Raw genomic sequence first — 23,369 nt, 5'->3', positions numbered from 1 at the left:
TCATGGCGTCTGTCGCTGCGTGACCCACAATGCACCGCTGCGGCCGGACAGTTCAAAGCCAGCATGTCAGTGAATCAATATGAAGACTATTGTTTATATTGTTAAGTTTATATTTATTACTGTTAGTGAATCAATATGAAGACTATTGTTAAGTTTATATTGTTAAGGTTATAATTATTACTGTCAGTGAGTCAATATCAAGACTATTATTAATTTAAATAAGGTTATATATATTACTGTAGTATTTCCATTTGATGCTACTTTATACTTCCACTCTACTACATTTCATAGGGAAATATTGTACTTTCTACTCCACTACATTTATCAGACAGCTTTAGTTACTTTTCAGGTGAAGATTTGACACAATGGATAATATAACAAGCTTTAAAAAAAAAAAAAATAAAAAAAAAAAAAAGTATATAGAATAAATACACACAGATACATTTTTTATACCCTAATAGGGACAATGTTTCCTAAAATCCAAAATATAAAAAATATTCTAAAAATTATTTGTGGAAATGTTTTCTGAAGTGCAAATGAGATAACTAATAAAATCAAAGTAAATAAAAAGAATAATTTTCACATCTCATTTTCCACTCCTGCCTGTTTAAGGTTTAAAGATGAAATCAGTGGTTTACAACCTTTTTTGTCTTTTGACGTCTTAAAAAAGCAGTGTAGTCGGGGTCACATTTCAGATGTCTATAAGTTGTTAATAGATTGAAATTATGTCCAACAAAGAATACAGAATTTAGGGGGGAAAAGAGTTGTTAACAGCTCCACCAAATAGTGATTTCTCCCTCTAAACATCTCACATGGTTTCATTTCCATAAATGTTCAAATTATCCTATATTTCAGCAAAAATCAAATATTAGAGAAGAAGTCCAAAAACTAAAAACAGATTTGTGTATCAGAACTTAGTTTTTGTCTTCTTTCCTCTCCAATTCATCATCTCACAACCCCTAACATTTATCTGGTAACCCTTTGGAGGGCCCACCCCCTAGGTTGGGAACCACTGAACTAAACTAGATAACTTTATATAAAGTAGTGTAAACTAGCTCCACCTCCAGCAGCTACAACAGTAACATGCTGCTCTAATACTGATGCTTCAGTAATATCATTGGTTGTATAACACATCTATTGATGCACTTGGGCCTATCATCAGTGATAGTACCTGGGGTCATAGGGTGTTTCGGGTCTTTCAGACACCCTTGCCCAGGTGACCCGACCAGGAGTGATCAGTTCCCAGCCTGTGCACAAGAAACATTAGCCCACGTTTTTTCCCTCCTGATACACAGCCATCTTGATGCTCTCTCTGCTACCTCTGAAGTCTGGTGACTTCCTTTTCTGTGCCCCAGTGATGCCCAGGAGGCTAAAAGCTTTGAAGAGAGGTCTTCCCCCAAAGCCCCTCACCTCCACTTCGATGGGCAAGCACCGTGCCCGCCACCCCCTTTTGCGGCTCTCCTCCACCAGCTCCACATACTTGCTTTTCTTCCACTCACTGGCCTCCTCTATCCGATCCTCCCATGTCCCAAGGCACTGTTAGCTCCAGCATGACCACCTGCTTTGGTGTATCTGAAGCCATACAACAGGGATGTCAAACATGCGGCCCGTGGGCCAGAACCGGCCCACCAGGGGGTCCGATCCGGTCCACTTTCCTTCCTGTGTTCTTTTCTTTCCTTCTTTCCATCCATCTTTCTTTCCTGTCTTCCCTCCTCCCTTTTTTCTTTCTTTCCCTCTTTTCTTCCCTCCCTCCTTCCATCTTTCCTTCCTTCATTTCTTCCTTCTGTCCTTTCTTGTTTCTGTCCTTCCATCTGTCGTTCCTCCCTTTCTTCATTCTGTCCATCCTTCCTTCTGTTCTTCCATCTGTCCTTCCTCCCTTTCTTCCTTCATTCTGTCCTTCCTCCCTTTCTTCCTTCTGTCCTTCCTTCCATCTGTCGTTCATCCCTTTCTTCCTTCCTTCTCTCTCTTCCATCTTTCCATTCTCCCCTTCTTCCTTCTGTCCTTCCATCTGTCCTTCCTTCCTTTCTTCCTTCCTTCCTTCATCCCTTTCTTCCATTTTTCCTTCCTGTCTTCTTTTCGTTCCTTCCTTCCATTCATCCATCCTTCCTTTATTTCTTCCCTCCTTCCTTCCATCTTTTTAATGGTCCGGCCCACGTGAGATCAAATTGGGCTGTATGTGGCCCTTGATTGAAAATGAGTTTGACACCCCTGCCATACAATGTCTGGCCTAAGGGTGGCTTCCATGATGTTTTGGGAATCTACTTGAGTAGGATTTTTTCATGGGGGACTTTTATGTACTTTTACTTAAATAAAAGATCTGAATACTGAATACTATGCCACTATATCTGGACTGTTCAGATGTGATGTTAAAACTAAAGTAGGTAACATATAGTACTGCAACAATATGCAAAATGCAAAAGCTGAGAATAATCTCAGGTTCACTTTGGAGATTCACTAAAAACTGCAGCAGTCAAACAGAAGTCTTGTTAAAGCATTAGATATTTTAAATTAATGTATATTGTTATAATTTGCAGCATTTTGTCAGTCTAATTGCTTTTCTTACCTTAATGCTTATAGTATATCCTCATTATTCATGTTCCTTAAAGATCCCCTCCAGACATGTTTTAGGATTTATGTAAAATACTTTTAATAATAATTTTTGTCTGATATATTACACTGCAAAAACAAAAAAAGTTGGGTGAACTCAAAATTTCAAGGCAACAAACTTCGATAAAATGTTAAGTTGGGCAATAGAACTAAACATTTTAAGTTTTGCTTTTGAGTTTGCTCAACTTTGAATTCTGTTAATTACTAACTCATCTCTAAATTGCAGTAACTTATAATGTAACATTATAATTACTTTGAATCCTTATTTCTACTAACTCATCTGTAAATTGCAGTAACTTATAATTTTACATTGTAATAACTGATGCTAGCGCCGCTAGCTTTCGCTAATGACTATTAAGCTGTTTGTGTTTAAATGTTGAAAATGTGTAGGTCGCCCTATCCATTAATGTACAACGTACTGCGCAACACTACTATTAATAAAATTAATGTATGATTTTAACTTAGTTAAATTCAAGGTTGGTTAAAACTTACCTGCGTGGACTCCAGCTGCAGCAGCACAGCCAGACAGAGACTTCAAGTGTCAAGTGCCAACTCGGAAAGTTGGCTTCCCGGATTAAGAGTTAGCAGAACTATTGTCCCTTGTATTGAACCCTAACTTAAAGATGTAAGTATTATCAACTCACCAAGTTGTTTTGAACAACAACACATTTAACCAACAGGGCTCACTGAAGTTTTATGTAATTTGTTTGCAGCTGCTGTTTTGCTCTATGTCAGTGTGTGTGGGTGTAAGACAGGCGGCAACATACTTTCAGACATAAAACATAAAAACTGCTGTCTGTAAATGCAGACAGATATATCACTCTTTAGTCCAAATAAAATCATGAATAAAATTACAATAAAAATAAAATCTGAACAACTATTGGAGAGACAGCAGCAAATTGAAGCATTCAAACCTCTTAGAAAAACACTTGCAGATAAGATGATCTGCAGAGAAACCACATATGGATGAATGGAAGTGTGTGTTTCTCATATCTGCCTTGTGGTTTCACATTATCTATTTTAAACCAACATTACTGAGTTTTAATAATTTCATGTATCCATGCATTTGTTATTCTAAACATGTTTTTGTTTAATTTTTGTCTTAAAAATGCAAAACCAGTTCAGGGAAAAGTTTAATCTTTCTTAACTTTTTTTAACGTTTCTGTACTTTGTTTTTATTATTAGTGTGTGTGTGTGTGTGTGGGGAGGGGGGGGGGGGGTATGTACGTGTTTACTATGATTGGGTTGTATTTTTATTTCTCAAATTCCATGTTTTTTTTTCAATTTTTTCTGTTGAATGTTTGTTTTATGTAAAGCACATTGAGTTGCCACTGTGTATGAAATGCGCTATATAAATAAAACTGCCTTGCCTTGCCTTAAAATTTTGACATTACAATTTTCTGTCATGTCATTTTTCATCATGTATAATAACAATAAGACTTGAAATGTTATATTTGACATTTGTGCATTTTTTATTTGGTAGATCTGCATTGTTGAACTATGAAAGCAGGGTTGGGAAACATCAACTAACAAGATAAATCATCTTTTGGAAGTGATGCCTTGTTAAAAGGCTTTCAAACATACACCCCAGACTCATACACCCCAAGTGTAAGAAGAGCTGCTGTAACAATGAATTTTCCCCACTGTTAGATCAATAAATGTATCTTATCTTATTTAAGTAATATTTAATGAAGAATATGAGGTCAGTTATGGTGCTGTACGTCACTGCTGTAACTTTATTTTGTGTGTTTTTATGTGATAACTCTTTTTGTTAAGAGACTTCCTGACTAACATTTACATACATGAAGTAAATATTTCACAGTACAGACACTGCCTGAACAGGTTTCAGAGAACTTGAGTGCATCTGTTGAAGAAAAAGTAAACAGTATGAACAGGAGAATATTTTACACCACAATTAAATAAAACACCGCAAATAAAAGACAAAAGCTTAATATGCTTGGATCATATTTTTTTATTGAAAATGTACATCAATGGAATTAAACTAAAGTAAGATATTGAATAATTTGTAGTGTGGGAAAGTTTTTGACTACAAGAGGTGATGACTGATACTAGAAAAAATGTATGGCATTTTCTGACACCAAAATGTTACTTTATACTCGTCACGTCCAAAGATCATAGTAATAAACAACAAGTCTCCACTTCAATACACAAAATATATCCTTATAAATTATATAAATGCATGAGTATCTTTTTTTTCTTTTCTTTTTTAATACTCCTGTCTGGGATTCAGTTCAACTCCACGTCATACTAATATTTGGCAAAAAAAGGGAGCTGAAATCAAAGGGCTGAGCAAATATACATTAATAATATGCACCATTGGAAGAAGAAAAAAAAAAACAACAGCAGTGAAGTTGAAATTGACTGCGAAAACAGGGTTATTTTAAGGGATAAAAACAAGCAGGTCAAAGGTCAAGATCACAGCTGTAATGAAATAAAAAGATGCATGCAAAATATAGAATAGGCTGTTGAATATTAAAGCACAATGTGTGAAAAAAGGCCATTACATGTGACCTCCATGGTATTCAACAGTGACGTGTAAACATGGGCAGCATCAGATGAAGTGCTAAATATAAATATTGCTTTGGCTTTTGCATGATTACGACTCTAATTAAGTTCTGTGAAGATGATCATTCGCTAATGTTTGGGAACCCTGGAAGCAGATTTCCATTTCAAACATGACTACTCCCTTTTATGATTCAACACACACTACATATAGTGCGGTAAGTGCATCTATCATTGATGAGTTTAAATTTAATCAGCAAGCCTTGATGTTCCTGTAACCTTTTATTCTAATGTGCATTTAAAAGATGTGTGCATAGTGCAGATCATTGCAATTCTGTTTCAAGTCCTGTAAATGTGTGAACCCCTCACCGACGACTTCTACTGAATTACATTAATGACACTCTTTATTTTATATACATTAAGACATGTTAGATTTTAATTGTGCCCGGGTTTTCCAACCTGCGTGCCTGGGTTTAGAGCTTCATTTGGTGGTCAGAAATACCATGCGAGTCCACATAAGGCCAAAAAAAAAAAGAGATGCGATGGGAGAGAATAAAAAAGGTTGGTACAGCGAGAAGAAACAGGAAGAGGTAAAGGGTGCTTAGTTCTTGCTGAAGCTGCAATCCCCTCTTCAGGTGGTCAAGACAGATTAAAAGAAGCTGAAGAGACAAAGAGAAAGAAAGCCAGCTGTTAGAGGAGTCGTCAAAGCAGAAACGCTCACAGAAAGGAGAATCTGAAGTGCATTTGATAGCAGTGGAAAAAAAAGTTTATGCTTTATAATAAATACAAGCTCTGAGGGTGATTAAAACAGTCATTCTAGCAGATAAAAAAGTCAAAATGTATGAGAAAATATTGTGCCTACTGACAATGGTGCAACATTTTTAGGCTTTAAAGTAGGTGTTAAAATTCAACGTCATGTCTACATTCCCTGTGAAGCCTTTAAGTGAGCAGAAATGTAAATATACAATTCAAATATGACTTAAATGAATAAGTGCAATCGTTACTGAAGTGGGAAAAGATGTTAGTCACAGCAAAAACAACAACAAACAAAAAAAAAAACAGTACACATAAAAGCAATAAAGCAAGAATTAGCTCAAGGTGAAGTTAAGAGCTGCAGTGACACACAGATAACACATCAACCCTGTAGTATGCAGAGAAGGTAACTATTGAGAAAACCCTGAAGAATGGGAGGGGGGAGTCCACAAAGCCTCTGGTCACATTTGAGTACTCAGTACCCACAAAATGCTGGTGGTCCCTCAACAAAGCTTGAGGGCTGAGGACCTACTCAGTGCAGAGCCAGGGATTACTGCAAAGGAAAAGTGAATACATACAGAGCAGTGAGCGGAGGATTAGGAGGGAATGGCTCTTCTCTTGTTGTATGTTGTATTGTGGCATCATGTGGGACCAAAGTGGTGAAAAACACTGAATAACAACACAAGTCAACAGACGCTTTTAGTTAAATATTTAGACACTGAGAGCAAAGCCGTGGGATATCTTGTTGAAGTGAAAAGGGGAGACTTTACTGAAAACTTAATGTTTAACGTTTATTTGTTGTCTTGTAGACTAAGAGAGTAATATCTCAAATGAACAACCAACAGGTCAAACACACCCACTTTCACCACTGTGGCTATTTTAAGTTCAATTTAATCTTATAAACATACATGCAATTATCATTTCATCAACAAGTCTTTAAAATGTCAGAAAATAGTGAAAAATGTAGATCATGATTAGCAACTGAGGAGCTGAATGTTTGCTTAGAAAATGACTTAAAAAAAAGATTATCAAAGTAGCTGCCCGTTTCTATGCTGATGATAGACTCATTCATTAATCTTCTGATTGTTTCAACTCTAATTTATAGCAATATGTCATACACAATGATTATGGCCACAGTTTTAATATTCGGTGAAAAGATTTGGCCTTTATTGTCTTTTAAGATAATGTTTTCTTTTCTGTGTGACACTGATACAAACACACTGGTCCCTGCAGGACAAAGGACATCATGATGAATGACTTTCAAATGTGCCTTCATGAAGAGTAAAAGTAAAAAGAAAGTTACAATTGCACTGACAACATATATATAGATTTTTTTCTTTTAAAAAACATCACATTTGTGTATAAAAAAAAGTGCAAATGTGAAAGCTAATACAAGTATGCATGTATCACATGACAATGAATGAGGTATGGGAGAAGTGGCAAAGAGATTAGGCTCACATCTATTCATGCAGGGAGCTAAAATGAAACAACATCAGCAAAGGGACGTAAATACCACAATAAGAAAAAATCTTCATGTTCGTTTTAAATCTAGAGTATAAATGGCTGAGGTAATACTTAGTCGAACCTTATAATCCTTAAGATTTTCATGAAATCAGAATATCAAAACCCTTTTTTAAAACCTTTATATAGGCAGAAAGTACTTTTTATTGCTGCGTTACTTGTAGTTTTATCTCACTGATGTCAGCCTCACTGTTACTGCTTCACATTAAAAAGTTTTGAACTACAGAGCTCCCAGAGGGTCATGGAAATTTTGAAGTGGTCGGAAATTGAATATGCAATCCCTCGCAGTATTTTGCGTTCTCTTGCAATACATTTTGTGTTCTGGATCAGCTCTATTTTACTGTGAATGGGGCATTAAGTATGCTGATATAGTACCACAGCTCAATAGGCATGGATATGTGATTAGTGAAAGTAAACTTAACCAGTTCTTAGATCAAGAGGTCTCACCAGAAGGAAGCAGCGGTACTGTAACCTGCAGGACGCTGACGGTTTAACTCATGACCAGTTACTGCACTCTGCATGAGTCACGAAGGATCTATTCTACACCTCCAGGGCTGAAAAATGAAGCCAACACCAAGTGCCAAAATCTGCAGTTCTTCCGATGGCCGCTTGAGGCTGGCTCAAAAAACTAGCAGCTAGCAGCTAGCGTTAGGGTTAGCTCATCCCTCTCACCAAAATGTAGTCCCTTCTGGCTCCAAAAATCCAAGATGGCGACGGTCATAATTGCAAATTCAAGGCTTTAAAACGAGAGTCCACAAGCCAAAGGGTGACATCACAGTGGCTATGTCTATTTTTATTTATTTAATTTTTTTTTACAGTATGAGTTTAAATGTGCAGACTCTGGCCTACGAGGAAAAAAAAGGATGTATGGGTGATTATCAAAGAGGTTGATCCCAGAAGGATTGCACTGAGGAAACACAGGAATGCTGAACTATGGAAAGGGAACGCAAAAGTATTGGGAGGTAAAACACAAAATAAATCTTGCCGTGACCCCTGGGGGGCTCTGTACTGAACTGTCACAACATGGTGTGGCTTTAACAGTGAAACAGTCACAGAAGAATCAGTGTTCATGTCAGAGAGGTTATCCTGGACAACGATCATTCATCAAAAATGCTTCTTTAAAACCAAATATTATCGTTGTTTTCTGTATTTTTTGACAGTGCCAGTGTGAGCTGTTGACGACGAGCTGCATACGTACTTTTCAGCAAACTAACAAACTTTACTTTGCCCTGCTGTTGTGTAGAAGAATACAAACACTGTGTGCAGCATTAATTAGATTATAATTGCTCATGACATGACGAAAAAAGGAAATTATTGATTGGCTTTTTTACTAACACGAGGTTGTTTGGCTGGACTGTTAACTAATACAATGGTTGCTCTTATGATGTACTATTATATGTATTGTGTGTTGTATTATATCTGTTAAATAAGATTAAAAAAACAGAATATTTGTTTACAATCTAAGCATTTGTATCACACACTGCTGTTGCATTGAGTTCATGAAATCAATGAAATTTGCCTGAATTAGTTTTATAGATCTACTGCAGATTTTACACCACACATGCACACTCCGGTCCCGATGTTTGATGCATGTTTCGTTTTAGCCTCAACACAATTTCTGCCCATCACAACAGTAGTCATGTATGTTAATAATAAAAAAAGCACACTCCACCATGCAAAGAGTCACAAATAACAACAATGGTAGATTTATATAAAAAATAGACAAGCTGAATAATTGCTTGTACAAAAAAGAAAAAAAAAACACATAATAGACAAGCATCATTCAGCTAACAAAAGGTGATGTGTAAAAAGGAGTCAAACTGATAGCAATGCCCGGGGTCTTCCAAAGAGCGGTGGGACATGTGGAGGATTGAATAATGGAGGGGGGAGGGGAGAGGGTCGGGTGAGGGTGAAGGTGGGGAGGGGGTACTGTAAAAGGATGATGGGGTGGAAACTCATTCACAGCAGGATGGCCACAAGGGAGCACTTTCTACAGGAATCCTTCTCTGGAAATAAGAGAGACGGGCTGTTATTGCTTTCTTTGAGTTAAAACATCATCAGGACACACACTGTTTAACATCGCTTACATCACATCAACATTAGCGACTAGACGGCATTTAAAAAAGGACATCATGCTATCAAGAATACTCAAAAACTGAGTGTATAGAGGTGAGAGTGCACGTACATTGGTCTACTTTTTGGTTCATGAACGTTGGCTGGACACACTCATTTTAAATTAAGTGTTTTTTTGGGGGGTTTTCTTAGAGGCTTTGTCCCGCCTCTGCACTTTAAACAATGTATCTGATTGTGTCTCCCTTATTGCTCAGCAAACAGCAGCTTGCTTTCATCTATTTAAAACAGTCTAGAGCTGCTTAAAGGAGTTTACAGATTGCAAGACAGATGTCTTCATTCACTTCTGCCCTCCCCAGTGGTTGAGCCTCAACAACATCTCTCTCTCCCTCTGTGGATTTGGCGTTTGTATCCAAACAGAAGGAAGGGGAGGCAGTAGGGGGTCGTCATATGGCTGTGAGATCAACAAAACATGTCATCTCTCTAAACAGAGATGGGCCCTGAGGCTGTTAGCTGCTCTGGTGTGACCTGTTAGTCTCAGTTCAGCCTTGAATGGCTCTTTGTGCAGAGGCAGGGCCGGATGGAGAGAGACTTGGGAACGCCACAAAGAGGAGGCTGTTGTGGATTTAGGGAGACAGATGGGACAGTGCATCAAATGGGTGTGTGAGGATCTAATAAAGTGGTTGATTTAGAAGCTGGCGCGGGGACGATAATCACTTGCCAGCTCGTGGATATGATCGACACAGATGTTACAAATGAAACGGTACGCAGGCACAATCGCTTACTCCTGAATTACTGGAACCATTTCTCAAACTTTATCGCATTTAAAAAAAACTTTTACAGGCAAATTAAATCCATGAGAATTTAGATAATAGTTTTAACAAGTTCAAAAAGGTTTAACGGTATTCGATTATGATTAAACTCTAATTTGGAGATACAGAAAGGTGCAGGATCTGATTAAATCGTGGAGGAAACGGAGAGTATCTGCACACTGGATGAAATCTCCCAAAATGTCACCTTCAGGCCTGTAACTAACCATCATTTTCATTATCGATCATATCGGTACAGAAAATGTCAGTCAGTGTTTCTCAAAGCGACGCCCTCAAATGTCTCGTTTTGTCCTGACCAGCTGTTCACAACCCAAAGACATTAAGTTTACTGTCACAGAGGGATAAAGTTACTAAATAATATTCACATTTGAGAAGCTGGACTGAGAATTTGGGGATATTATTCTTAAAAAAAAACTTAAAATTATTCAATGATTATCAAAAGTTTGCAACTAATAGTTTAATTGACTAATTGTTGCAGTTCTAATTGAATTTTTTAGTCCATTTAAGTTTTGGGAGCATTAATTCAGTGTGTAAATACTCTCCATGTGCTCCTAACTTCTAATGTTGAATGTACATTTTAAAACGATTCCTGTAATGAAAACCCTTTTTGTTTTGTCTAATTAAATCACAGTTACAGGTTTTTGTCTGGTGGTGATGTAACTCAAGAAGGGGGCCTTACCAGAAAAGGTGCCTCATGCAGCATGCAGCAAGTGTGGGAGGAGTTAACTGGAAAACATTATGGATGCAACATAGGTGACACATGCACTCACAGGACAGATTCACATCTACACAACATGCAGTAAATCATTAATTGTGTCTTCTGGGGACTGACAAAAACTGTGACTTTAGCCTGAAGGTTAAGAACAGACAGATAGACGTCATTGTCCCTCAAGTCAAAATCCCTCAAGTTTGTTTTGATCAGTGACCCACAGACAAAGCTGAAGATGCACAGCTGCCCTTTTTTGAGGAGGAATGTTCCAGGCAGAGCTTATAGAGAAAAAAACGTGGCTGTGAAGAAAATAAATTAAAACAGGAGAGAAATAAAGCAAAAAAAACAACCAAAACAACAAACAAACAAAACAAAAAAAAACCTTCTCAGTGCAAGTGTCTTCTTCCTTTTCTAACAGGCACGGAGTCACATCAGCTTCAACACACAACCAGGAGGTTCCAAAAATGTCACGAGCTAATTTCACCATATTTGAACACATCTGGATACAAACACTGCCTCCAAACATTAAAAATACTGTGGAGAACAGTCTTGTAAATCCATAATTTAATTAATATAAATATAAAAAAGGGGGGCAACAGAATCAGTCAGAGAGCCTAAGAAATGATTTAGAGAATGGAGAGAGGCATTAAAACCAGAGGACTGGAATTGCCACATTTTTTTTAATGTACTCAAGTTAATGTAACTGTCCAGTAATTGTTAACAGAATTGTAATAAAGTAGTTTATAGTATTTCATTTTCTCTCTCTCTCTCTCTCTCTCTCTCTCTCTCTCTCTCTCTCTCTCTCTCTCTCTCTCTCTCTCTCTCTCTCTCTCTCTTCTCTCTCTCTCTCTCTCTCTCTCTCTCTCTCTCTCTCTCTCTCTCTCTCTCTCTCTCTCTCTCTCTCTCTCTCTCTCTCTCTCTCTCTCTCTCTCTCTCTCTCTCTCTCAACGTGGATTGTACTGCCGACTATATGATCTGTTATTATATGGAGGGCAAACTGGAGCATTTATCCAGAGCTGAATGTGAGTCTTAGCCGTCTTTCATTTCCTGTGTGCCTTAAATTATAACAACTCTCAGGTGGATTTGTTAATGAGTGACAGAGAAACCACTGAGCGCTCTGTGATATTAATGGAAGAGATCAAAACTGACTGTTCTGATTGCAGCATGTGTGCACAAATAAAGAAGTGAAAAGAGTTTGAATTTTTTGTCAGGAAACATCTACATATTTTTGCCTGTGAACAAACAGCAACGTCGGATGTACATATGGACCCCAAAGGCTGTTAAACAATGGTATCCATGTCCTGGTGTGAACCCAAACATAAACACAGAAGGCAATTGTTTTAACAGTTCTCAGAAAGGCTGAAACGTCAGTGCAATAATGTGAGGCCATTTTCCTCCCAGGTTCACGATATCCAGGCATTTCAGATTTTCACTGGAGGTGGTCGTTTGCACCTGTGATGTGAGGATAAGACATTGAAGAGAACAATACTTACTTTTTCCTCTCTTTGTCCCTCTTGAGTGTGGTGGAGCCCCCTGCCTGCTGAGCTTGGTTCTGCAGGAGCTCTGCAGCAGTCTTTTTCTGTTTGAACATGTTGAGCTCGTCGTCCAGGGACTTCTTCTTATCCTCCAGTTTCTTTTTTTCGTCCTGGTGGAGCTTCTTCAGACGGTCAAACTTCTCGTGCAGCTATGAGACAGTGACAGAGGAAGCAGTGATTTGGTGTTAGTCACAACAGGAACAGCAATTAGCTTCAAACTGATGTGTCTGGATGAGGCAGGATAATGATGCACACCTCTTTCTCTGCTTCTTTGAGCTCGGCCTCCTTTTCTTTAACTCTTTGGACGAACATTTGCCTCATTTCTTCTTCCTTCTTCTGCAGCTCACCCATGAACTCGTTCCTCTTAGCTTCATATGTCTCCTGCAGACTGGAAGAGGAAGAAGGAGAAAGAGAACTAAAATTAAACACAGAAGCAATCCACTGAGTTTTATCACTGCGCACTAAATATAGGAACAAATAAAAATGATGTAACGGACCAAATTAATAAAAAGGTTTAAATGATCAAAAGAAGCAGGAAATGCAGAAAAAAAAGCAGATATAGGAAGAAGGTTAAAAGCTGTAAGAAAGCAGTCTTGAGTCTCCTACCTGAAGGGCTTGCTGTCAGGGTCCGTGTCCTTAAAGCCCATCTCCTCCAGCTTGCAGCGGCGGTAGAGCTCGTAATGGCGGGTGTGAGTCTGCTCTCGCAGGTCTTCCATGTTCACTCTGATCAGCATTTCTCGCAGTTTGACGAAGTCACAGTGATTCTCATTTTCCACTGCGAGACACACAAGTGACACACACACACACACACACACACACAAGTTCATGTTTTACTTATACAGCTTATAGTTATCTCTCAAGGACCTTTCATGGCTGCAGTGATTCACAATTGTTGAAAAAACGGTTTTAAAACTCATTTTATACCGCTGCTGACCCCTCACTCCTCTTAACGGGCCGGTCGGTGCCGCAAGTGATCAACAACTTCAGAATAAACACATTTCTGGCAATCAGCTAAGCTAAAAACAAGTCTGTGTTAGTTTCGCTGCCATCTTAACAGTAAGGGAGCTGGGAGGGACAAAAGAGTGAGATTCAACTCTTCTTTGTTTGGGAGGGGAGCGGGAGGAAGGGAGGGGTTTTATTTTGTGTGGTGTGTTAAAACAAAATGTTTCTAAATAAATAAAAATGTCGGGGCTCATCGTCCCTTTTTCTTGTTTCCATATTGAGTTTATACTGTTAGGTGAACCCAGGACGCTCAGTTACAATACGATAACACTATTCTAACCTCTTACAGACACCCGAGACTAAACACGCCCCCCCCAGACATGCCTGGTGGAAACCTGCCCTCTCCTAGTTTAATGTATCATCACTTCAGAGAGTAATCCACAGAAGGACCAGAACAAAACTGAGCAATGTTCATGTCCTGTGGCCTCTCTATTGATCCTCATACCAGACTGAGCCAAACACCGCGTTCCCACATACCATGTGACATCATGTGAGTACACATGCATGCGAGCACACGGTGTGAGGTAAACAGACCCAATGTCAGATAACGCCTCGGGCCAGAAATATTACACAGCGCAGTATGTGAGCATTACGGCAGTGATATGTAATTCAGCACGTTGAATGAAACAATGACTGAGCTTAAAGTGCTGACTTACAGCTGAGTGTATTCCCATCTGTACAAACAAATCAGTGTAGGAGTTTTAGTCGTATTTATGGATAAAAAGGGCTAAAATTAAATATATTAACCAACATAAAACTGTCCACATCCTTATGGACTGCACTGTTCTATGGCTATATGTGTCAGATGGGGGCAAACTACACCACCACCCACAGACAGCCCTCAGACTACAGAGAGTTCTCATATAACCAAAGACTGGATCCTTGTAACTTGAGCTAATTTCTGATACTTTCATGAGCCAATACGTACTTAGTGTGTGCTTGCTATTTGCAAATACATTATACATCATCTGTTATAGATTGATGAAGCAAGTCAATAACAAATCGATTGAAACATCTTCATTGACGTAAATATCAGTCAGAGCTCAGAGCTGCAACAGCACTAACATACAGCATAATGGAGAGAGAGAGAGAGAGTGCTGTGTGGAGATGAGGTTATGTAACTGGTTATCTACTGGTTTGCTGTAGCTGTTTGAACCGAGGAGGAGTACGAGGGGAGAGAGTGCGTTCTCATTTCCTGTGCAGGATGTGACCCAGGACTTACCCTGCACCGTCCCCCAGGGGTACTGCCTGGCCTTCACCATCTTGTTCCCGATCTTCACTTCCTCCGTGCTGCCCACCACGGCGAACGGCAAATGGCTCTGTGGAGCAAGATAAAATGCAAAAGTTCGGTATACTGCTGTCCACACCTGAGAGATCAGCAGACTCTCCTTACTGTCTCTCCACCGGAGCACACCACGTTCCCGGACAAAACTTAACATTTACATAATATGCTTTGTATTACTGTAAAATCTGAGTGTTATCAAAACTATCTTACTCATATGTGAGGAATCAGGACATCCTACACACAGCAAAGGATCCCTAAGCAGTGTTTGAGGTTATTAAGACAACTAAAAAAAAGTATTTTTTGTTTTTATGTAATTTAAACCATTTAGATCTATTTGTCAGAGACTCACATGACAGCAGCTCTGACAGATATAATGTACGACCTTTTACGAGAACAAAGTCACGTTCAGACTCTGCAACAAGAGCTGAGAACAAACGGTCTAACAGCATCAGTCAGGGAGAGGTACGGCAGTTCATAAACAGCTAAGTGAGCCTTGGCTCGTCTGTCAGTGGACACGGGCGCTTTCCCCACACTGCCGGCTTCCTGCCAGGATGAGCCGGCTGATTGTGCCGCTCTGGACACACTCCTCCCCAAGTGGGGCGGCTTCCGGACAGCCCGAGCAGACACAGACGATGCCTGTCCTGATTCTGTATCACATGTTGTTTATGCCGGGACACATAACAGAATTTTATTATGAAATTACAAGAAACAGAAGAAACCTGCTGCACACACCACTGCATGTCCTAAAAGCTGCTTGAAAATTCAGCTTGACCAAATACGACCTGAAACATCATCTTTAATCTGAGTGAAGCTGCATGTAGTGTGATAGAGACAGAAAGCCAAGTTGTGAGCCTTACGTTCATCGTGGAGTTGATCTCCGCCACGGACTCGTCATCGGTGGGAAACTGGTAGATCTGCACTCCGTTGCTGACGAGCTCGCTGGTGATTTTGATTTTGAACTTGGCCAACTCGCTCTTTGAGATGGCGTCTGACTTGGCGACGATTGGAATAATATTGGACCTACAGTAGAGAAATGAAGAAAGAATTAATACAGGCCGACACAACGACGATGCTCTCTGATAGGCAGCTAAATTTAGAGACTTCTAGATGTCTGTCAGTGGCAACTTTTCTTCACCTCTGTTTGTGTAGTCCAAATTTAGAAATCTTAGAAACTTGAGAGCTGTTGTGTAACAAAAGGTGAAATCACGTTACAAATGAATTAAATCCAGCCTTTTAGAATAACAGAATATTCATACTATGCACATTTATTTCATTAGTCGAGTCACTGGTTGTAAAGGTTTGTAGTGGTGATATAAAATGTGATAGAAAAGAAGAAAAACATGCTGATCCTTTTCCATCTTGACAACACCCCACAGTATCTCCCTCTAGCTCCAGAATATCTGCGAATAAGGTCTTTGTGCATGGCAGACTTTTACACATTCTCAAGCATCGAGGTAAAAATAGACAAACGCAGCAAAGGGAGCAGCAGGCTTCCATCTCCTGCTCCAGATCTCTTAAAAAGCTCTACAAATGTGGCGTTAAGAGTCGGAATCCAACGACTTCAACAACATTTATGTTATCCACGTTATCAGATGATGGAGAGAGAGAATGATAGAGAGAGGGAGGGAGGGGAACGGGCAGGGTCATTCTCATGTACGTACTTACAACCACACTTTCACTCCCACACAAACTATGTTCACTGTGCCGTGTCGCCTACACAATCCCAAATCATTTGCTGTTCAACAACGGCGGGCCCCTTTAACAAATAGCACGGGACCTTCGGGGTCATGTGAATAAAAAAAAACTTTACTGTACCCCTGAGTCCAGTGAGGGTTTTAGTGTTGCTCAAGGACACATCAGCAGAGCACTGTTGAACCCCCCTAGGTGGATGTGTAAACACAGGAGGCTCTGCTCTGGATCACGCTGTTGCGAGCGTTTGCTTGAGGGCACAGCTGCTCTGGCAAACACTGAGCCGTCTCTTTGTACAAAAGCCAGGGCATCCATGCAAATAAACTACCGGGGAAACGACCTCACAAAAAAAAGAAAGAAGGAAAAAAAACGAGGCTGCAGTGACTGAGCCGACTGCATTTCACAGCTGACCTACACCAACGCAGTAACAAGACTACAGCCAATCTGCATTGAGGCAGACGGCCTGGAAAAGGTTTATGACCCATGACAAGAGGAGATGGATTAAATGCTGCAAACAGCAGTGAAGCGCCAGAGGATTTACTCACAGTGTGTGTATGATGTGCTATAGTAAATCTATCAGTGCTCACAGGCATTATAACAGTTACTCTTTAACATCATTCTGCTGTGACGCGAGTGTCCTTCTCACTTAATGCTTTAAAAAATAACCAGGTATATTTAATGTATGAATCCTGCATAACTACAACTAAACTAGAGGTATACGAGAGTCATTAGTAACTCTAACAAGAACAAACAGGAATTGATTTGTCATCGGAAACATCCAGGAGTGAAAGTGGGTCTCTGAACTTATCATCCTCTGGCTTCCACATTAACAGAACAAAGCAGACTGAAAACACTATGAGGGCTGGGAGATACAGATAAAATAAAATATCACAATATATTTGAACTAATACCTCAATATCGATATTGAAGCAATATTGTAAGGATGACTATCGGTGCTTTCACAAAATATTTACACAATGAGATTTTTGATAAATAATCATCAGTCATTTGGATATAATGACAAAGTGGGTCAAGACAAATAATAGAACAGATAGAACTGTCTGGTAAATTCAGAAATTACATAATTCTACTGTGATGCTGCCTTTAAAAGCAGGAAAAGACAACACTTTTGCTGTATCACGATATTACAATATCCAAATTAGACGATAGACAATATCTAGTCTTATATAACGATATCAATATAATATCGATACATTGTCCAGCCCTAAACATTACGACATAAAAATGGACATCAATGGTTTGATGAAGCGAAGTGAAGCTCACCTTGCTGTCGAGTTTTTTCATGGTCACCAAGTCCAGGGATTTCAGCGAGTGTCCCGTGGGAGCGATGAAGTACAGGCACGCGTGGATGCGGGTGTCGTGGTAGCTGTGTAGCGTGCGCTTGATTTTCAGCTCTTCCTGTAGATATGCTTCGAACTGGGCGTCGATAAACTCCACAATGGACTTGTAGCTGTCAGAGCGAGAAAGAAAAGAGAGAAAAGCGATTTTTAGCATTTCTTTCTTTTGTAGTACAAGCATCGCAGTATTTTACAAAAGGTTAAGTCTGCTGGTTGGAAACAGAAACACTGTCTCCTTTCAAAAGTTCCTTCATGGAAGAGAAATGCAAACAAATTAGATTTTGGAGCATGTGGACGGAGTATAATTTGAGGCCCTCTTATCCCAAAAATCCATTGTGCCGCCTTCAGTCGTTTCATGTTTATTTCATTCAAGCGACTCTCCTCATCAAGTCAGGAAACATTATGCAACCACATTTTAATACTAGGTGCACTCTTTCTTCACTTGCTTTGTATCCTGCTTTTTCTGCACAATAAAAAACGGAAAAAACAACAAAAAAAGCCACTGAAAGATGTAAGTGATGAAGACTGGTGCCCTGATGTTTCATTTAACACTGGATGTTACAGATAAATAGAATTTGTATGTGCATATATTTAAAATACGGACACATAGGTATCACAGAGTTTGTCTCAGTTTACTGCCGGTATTTAATAATCAGCTGCCTGAATGCATCATCATTTCTAGTCTCTGTGAGTCCAGACTGTCTCATTTGTGGAGGAGGTGCAGACTCTCAGTCTAACCTTCAGGACCTGTCTTACTGCGTCGTGTCCATCTGAGAAGCTCAAACCCAAAAGATGAGCAGCACTTAATAAATGAATGCACTCATTAGTAGATCATAAAGACTATCAATCATTTTAACTCTGCTGACTAATCAATGTATTCATTTAACACTACTCATAAACCTGAATCGGGACACACGCTGTAGGAAACGGACATAAGTAAAATATGTGTGACTCATTCATTGAGGACAGGAAGGAGGCGTCCCGCCCTCCCCGACAGGCGGGGAACATACCGTAGAATATTCTGCTGGCGGCCGCTCATATGACTAAGTGTGTGTAAAATGCAGCGAGCCCGTGTCGTTTCCTCCGTCATCAACAACTTGATGATGAGTGGAGCGTGAAACCTGGAGACTCCGGCCCCCCCACTGACCTTGCAGAGCTACGGCTCACATCACATCATCCTCACCCTAAATTTGCCTCACGGGCATTTCAGAGGGGCGAGCTTTGTAAGAAAATCTAATGTGTGATCAAATGTTTCAGTGCTGTGCCAAGAGTGAGAGTATGTTCGTCTGATTTTTAATTTTTAAGACTATTCTGTTTATCTACTTGGGACGGAGACACACTGAGGGCACATTTGGATCAACTGAATGAAACTTGAGCTCAGAAAAAAGCTTAGAGCGCTCATGGAGTAATTGTTTGGGAGGAATGTTGGATTTCTTACTTAGAAAAACCCAGTAAAAAACTAAAGTGTAAGATGTCACTCCATCAGACGGAGGGAGCAGACTTTGACCTCTTGCTCTAGTGTGACAGACGGATTTACCTGTCTTCTTTATTGATCTGGTCTCCGAAGCCCACGGTGTTAACAACAGTGAGTTTGAGGCGCACATTACTCTCCTGGAGTTCATAGGTGTTGGATTTGAGCGTGACTCCCGGCTGGTTGTGCTGGGTGGGCTCGCCCTCAAATTTGGTGTTGAACAACGTGTCCATGAGGGTGGATTTCCCCAGACCTGTCTCGCCTGGACAACACAGAGAAAACACATCATGTTACTGTTATGTCATATTTATATATTTTTATAAATTTTATCAGATTATTTCCTTCACGCTACATTAAAGTGTCCTCTTCACCTCCACTTACATGACATGTTCTGTGATTTTACTTAAATTTAATATTTACACTTTTATTGACCACCTGTCAATAAAAGTCAAAGCACCAAGAGAAGAAGTTGTCTAATAAAGTGAAAGTAGATTCAATGTGACATGTTGAAGATGCTTCAAACTAAACATATTATTTACAAAATAATGCCCCAAACGAAGCTGAAGTAGCTGCTTATTAGCTGATGTGTTCTGACATCCACTTACTGTCAGATGACTCAGTTACAGAGCTCCCTCTGTATGAAAGTCTATTTTTATTACTCACAGCATGGCCTACAGTCAAAAGCATGTTAGCCCATTTTTAGTACCTCGCTATGTTAATAATCTCTAAACTTTCTCTCCAGAATAAAAAGTCACTGATGCAACAAGATTGTTCTTGTTTCTGAGCTCCATTTAAGTCACTTTTTAGTCTCATGCTCGAGTGAATTTGGCTTGTTTGGAGAAGCCACAGAATCATGCTGGAGAGGTCAAAGCTAATGTCTAAAATGAGGATTAGACCCTTCTGAAATTACAAATATCACTCATGTTTGAGCTTGATGGAGCCACATATCACATTTTTTCTTCCCTCTTTGTAATGTTAAACCACAACTATGATCAATGATCACATTTCTTTGCTCCACTAAGTGCTTCTACTATTAAATTTTATATGATGTTTTTTATATTATATTATGTTTTATTCTACTGTGCGATGCTGTAATTATGAGACACAAGACAGCTCTCACAAAGTGCAGCAGAAGATGTAATTATTCTCCTGCAACATTTTGCTTCCATAATCTTGAATGAAGTATTAAGATGATTGTAAATCTTTAATTAACAGATAGATAACAATAATGAAACTACATCTAACAGATCACATATAACAGATATCAAACAGTGTGTTATGAGTCCACAGACTGTTAAAGAATAGGTACTGCATTTGGAGCAGTAGTAAACAACAAAATGAAATAGCAACACTGCCAGAAATATGATCTGCAAGATATCAACCGAGAATGTAGAGCTCGAATGTGTTAAACATTTGCACGAGGGTGTGCAAAAAACATCTGCGAGGGCCGCACTGACATATGCACCAAGTCTTTTCTTTCTTTTATACAACAGAAAACCAAATGGAAAAAAAGATTTTTTCTGTCTTAGAATTTTTGCTCCAGAAAATGAAAATGTGTGTAAAAGTTCATTTCAGGTTCAAAACTGAAGTATTGCAGTAATGCAGTGTTGCCTAAAACCACTGTGACTCTAAGTAAAGCCGGCCTTCATTGATAAAAAACCTGATGAACAAAACAATACAAAAACATCTTAGTATGGTGCAATTTAATGCAACAGCACCACAAACTGCAGCCATTTCACACCAAGAGACTTTCAGAAATGATCATGCAAAACTTGTTTTGAACACAGAGCATCTTACTCATCGTGTCAGTCGACAACTGACTCGCCCAGAGGAATCAAAGCGGGTCAAACACCGAGCAAACTGCTTTGCATCTTGTGGAGAAGCCTGAGACTCAATGAAGCAAATAAGTCGTCCTTCGGAGTGAGAAGAGACAGAGGAGGAGCATTTTCACGCACGATACACTCACCAACGCAGAGGATGTTGAAGCAGAATCCGTGATTGACAGACTTGTTGACCAGCTGGTCTGGCATGCTGTCAAAGCCGACATGGCCTGCAAGAGGTACGGCACGAGCCCCCTCTCCCTAAACAAAAAGAAACAACATAAAACATCAGGTAAAGTGAATCACAGGACACATTATACCTCAACTATAATTTGCTTTCACGCCTCTAAATATGCACAATATTTCCTCCCTGACTCTCTACACCATACATTTACATCTCAGTGATTGTTGAAAAAAAAAGACATACTCTCAGATTAACACCACATTTAATTCACATTAGTCTCTGAGACATGTTTCAGGTGCAATGTGACCAACTTCCTGTTTCCTGTACTCTGACTCTCTTCCCACAGTCGAGACAGTTGAAACCACAATGTACATATATGGGTAGGTATCGCTGTTGCTTTTAAGACAATTGCAAAAACAACAAAAAGGAAGAGAGTAAAAGCTTTAGAGAAAATATACATTTGAGTTAAAAGCTGATCATGAACGCAAAAACATACATTTTGAAACTACAAAAATGAAAAAGAATCAGTCAGACCTGAACCTGTAAACTCTCTATTTCTGGCTTGTTTTCCTTCCCCCTCACTCTACTATTACACCGTTTGTACACCAAACACAAGAGTGTAAAAGCACTATTGTGTTGTTACATGAGCGTGTGGGCGTGTGGCTGGTGGTCGAGCATCTCCAACTCCTCGAATCCCATTTCTGCAGCCTACGTCTAACATTATGAGGTGTAGGAAAGCAAAGAATTTAGATTATACAGCGAAGCGAAAGCTCTCCAGCAGTGTCAGCCAACCGACCATTATGTGGCTTAACATAACACAGTTGCTTTCCAATGTGGCCTGAGCTTTGAGAGGAAAACATTCCAGTTGAGGTTCAATTCAAAATAACCAGACAAGCTGATGCTAGTAGACAGTTGTGGATTATTTGGATAGTTGAAATTGGGGTTTGAACAGCTGAGGGAGTATTTGGAAAACTAAGGGTAATGCCACTGGACAAACAGCCTTTACTCTTTAAGCTTGCAAGTGTAACATTCCTCAAATTATTCCTGCTCTTAGCAAGACACTCACAGCCAAGTTACACACCGCGGGGTTTTTCATTTCATTCATTGAGCCGCAAAAAGGGATATCAAGCTGCAAAACATCGCTATTCTGAGCACTTTCTCTGGGTTTGGTGGCTTCTTTTTTTCCTTTTTTTGGGGGGGCCCAAACAAAAAAGAAATCCAGGCAAACACGACACATGCGTCGCAAATTGCAGGCCTTAAAATGTCTATAACCAGCCAGAATCTGTCTTTATTTTTTCCTGTTTTTTCCTTATACACATCTGACAACGCCCGATTGAAAGTTAACGGGACTTGCATGAAACATCATAACGGAAATGAGCACCGTAGCTGTGCTGAAATGGGGGCGTTCAAGAATGAATGGCCTACCGATGGCTTTATGGTAGGTGATCGTTTTTTCGACGTGAGCTAACACAGTTTTTACTACACACTATACATGCTTCATATATTTAAATAACGCCACACAGAGCATCAATCGTTTTTGGTTTGGTTTTGTTGGTCAATTTTGGCTAATGATACCATCACAGGAAAACCTGCTGCAGGCGTTAGCTCATGAAACACAAAATAACCTTAATGTATTTGTTTTTAAACTGAAAGCTTAGCAACTTAGAACTTAGCAATGCTGAAATCGAAAGTTGTGAAACATTTAAGAAAGGGCATTTTTTAAGATTTTTACTGCGTTACAGTGAATTTTTTGGACGACAATATAACGATAACCATGAAAAGCGGGTGGTGACTAACTTCCGAGAGCTGTTTCAAATTACACCCACTATAAAAATTATATTTAGGGCCTATATTTAGACATTTTAAGAGATTTATATTTAGACGGTGATATAGGCATCCCCGAGTAAAATAGGCTAACGCTACTCACCGCTTGCCTTGCTATCTCAGTTGACGCCATGGTAATAGCCGTTAGCTGGAGGACGAGCCCTCTGCTGAAGCTGCACAGTGACACT

The 23,369-nt window shown here is 39.5% G+C and overlaps 1 protein-coding gene across 3 annotated transcripts; it reads right to left on the bottom strand.

The window, feature by feature from the left end:
• Positions 1–4,582: 4,582 nt before the first annotated feature.
• Positions 4,583–23,335, bottom strand: septin6 (septin 6). Of its 3 annotated transcripts, XM_062426083.1 has the most exons (11): positions 23,285–23,335; positions 21,320–21,434; positions 19,420–19,615; positions 17,807–17,995; positions 15,693–15,852; positions 14,773–14,869; positions 13,155–13,323; positions 12,804–12,936; positions 12,507–12,697; positions 10,984–11,030; positions 9,081–9,410 (listed from the first exon to the last, which is right to left on the bottom strand). In XM_062426083.1, the coding sequence occupies exons 1-10, from the start codon at positions 23,312–23,314 to the stop codon at positions 11,027–11,029; spliced, it is 1,284 nt and encodes a 427-aa protein (XP_062282067.1). In that variant the 5' UTR covers positions 23,315–23,335; the 3' UTR covers positions 9,081–9,410; positions 10,984–11,026. The 3 variants fall into 3 exon arrangements, with proteins under 3 accessions (XP_062282065.1, XP_062282067.1, XP_062282066.1); XM_062426081.1 differs by lacking the exons at positions 9,081–9,410; positions 10,984–11,030 and adding an exon at positions 4,583–6,436; XM_062426082.1 differs by lacking the exon at positions 10,984–11,030.
• Between the last annotated feature and the right edge of the window lie 34 nt (positions 23,336–23,369).

The sequence above is a fragment of the Scomber scombrus genome, chromosome 9 (genome assembly GCF_963691925.1).
Source record: "Scomber scombrus chromosome 9, fScoSco1.1, whole genome shotgun sequence".
Taxonomy (NCBI): Eukaryota; Metazoa; Chordata; class Actinopteri; order Scombriformes; family Scombridae; genus Scomber; species Scomber scombrus.
The sequence above is the reverse complement of the archived record's forward strand: the minus strand, read 5'-3'. Positions and strand labels throughout refer to the sequence as shown.

Bases quoted from the DNA above. Each gene is read 5' to 3' on its own strand.
- septin6 (XM_062426081.1), bottom strand. From the start codon at position 23,314: ATGGCGTCAACTGAGATAGCAAGGCAAGCG. The intron at 14,870-15,692 runs GTAAGGCTCACA...CTTGCTCCACAG, and splicing joins AGATCAACTCCACGATGAAC to AGCCATTTGCCGTTCGCCGT. The intron at 6,437-12,506 runs GTAAGTATTGTT...TTTCCTTTGCAG, and splicing joins AGGGACAAAGAGAGGAAAAA to TAATCCCTGGCTCTGCACTG.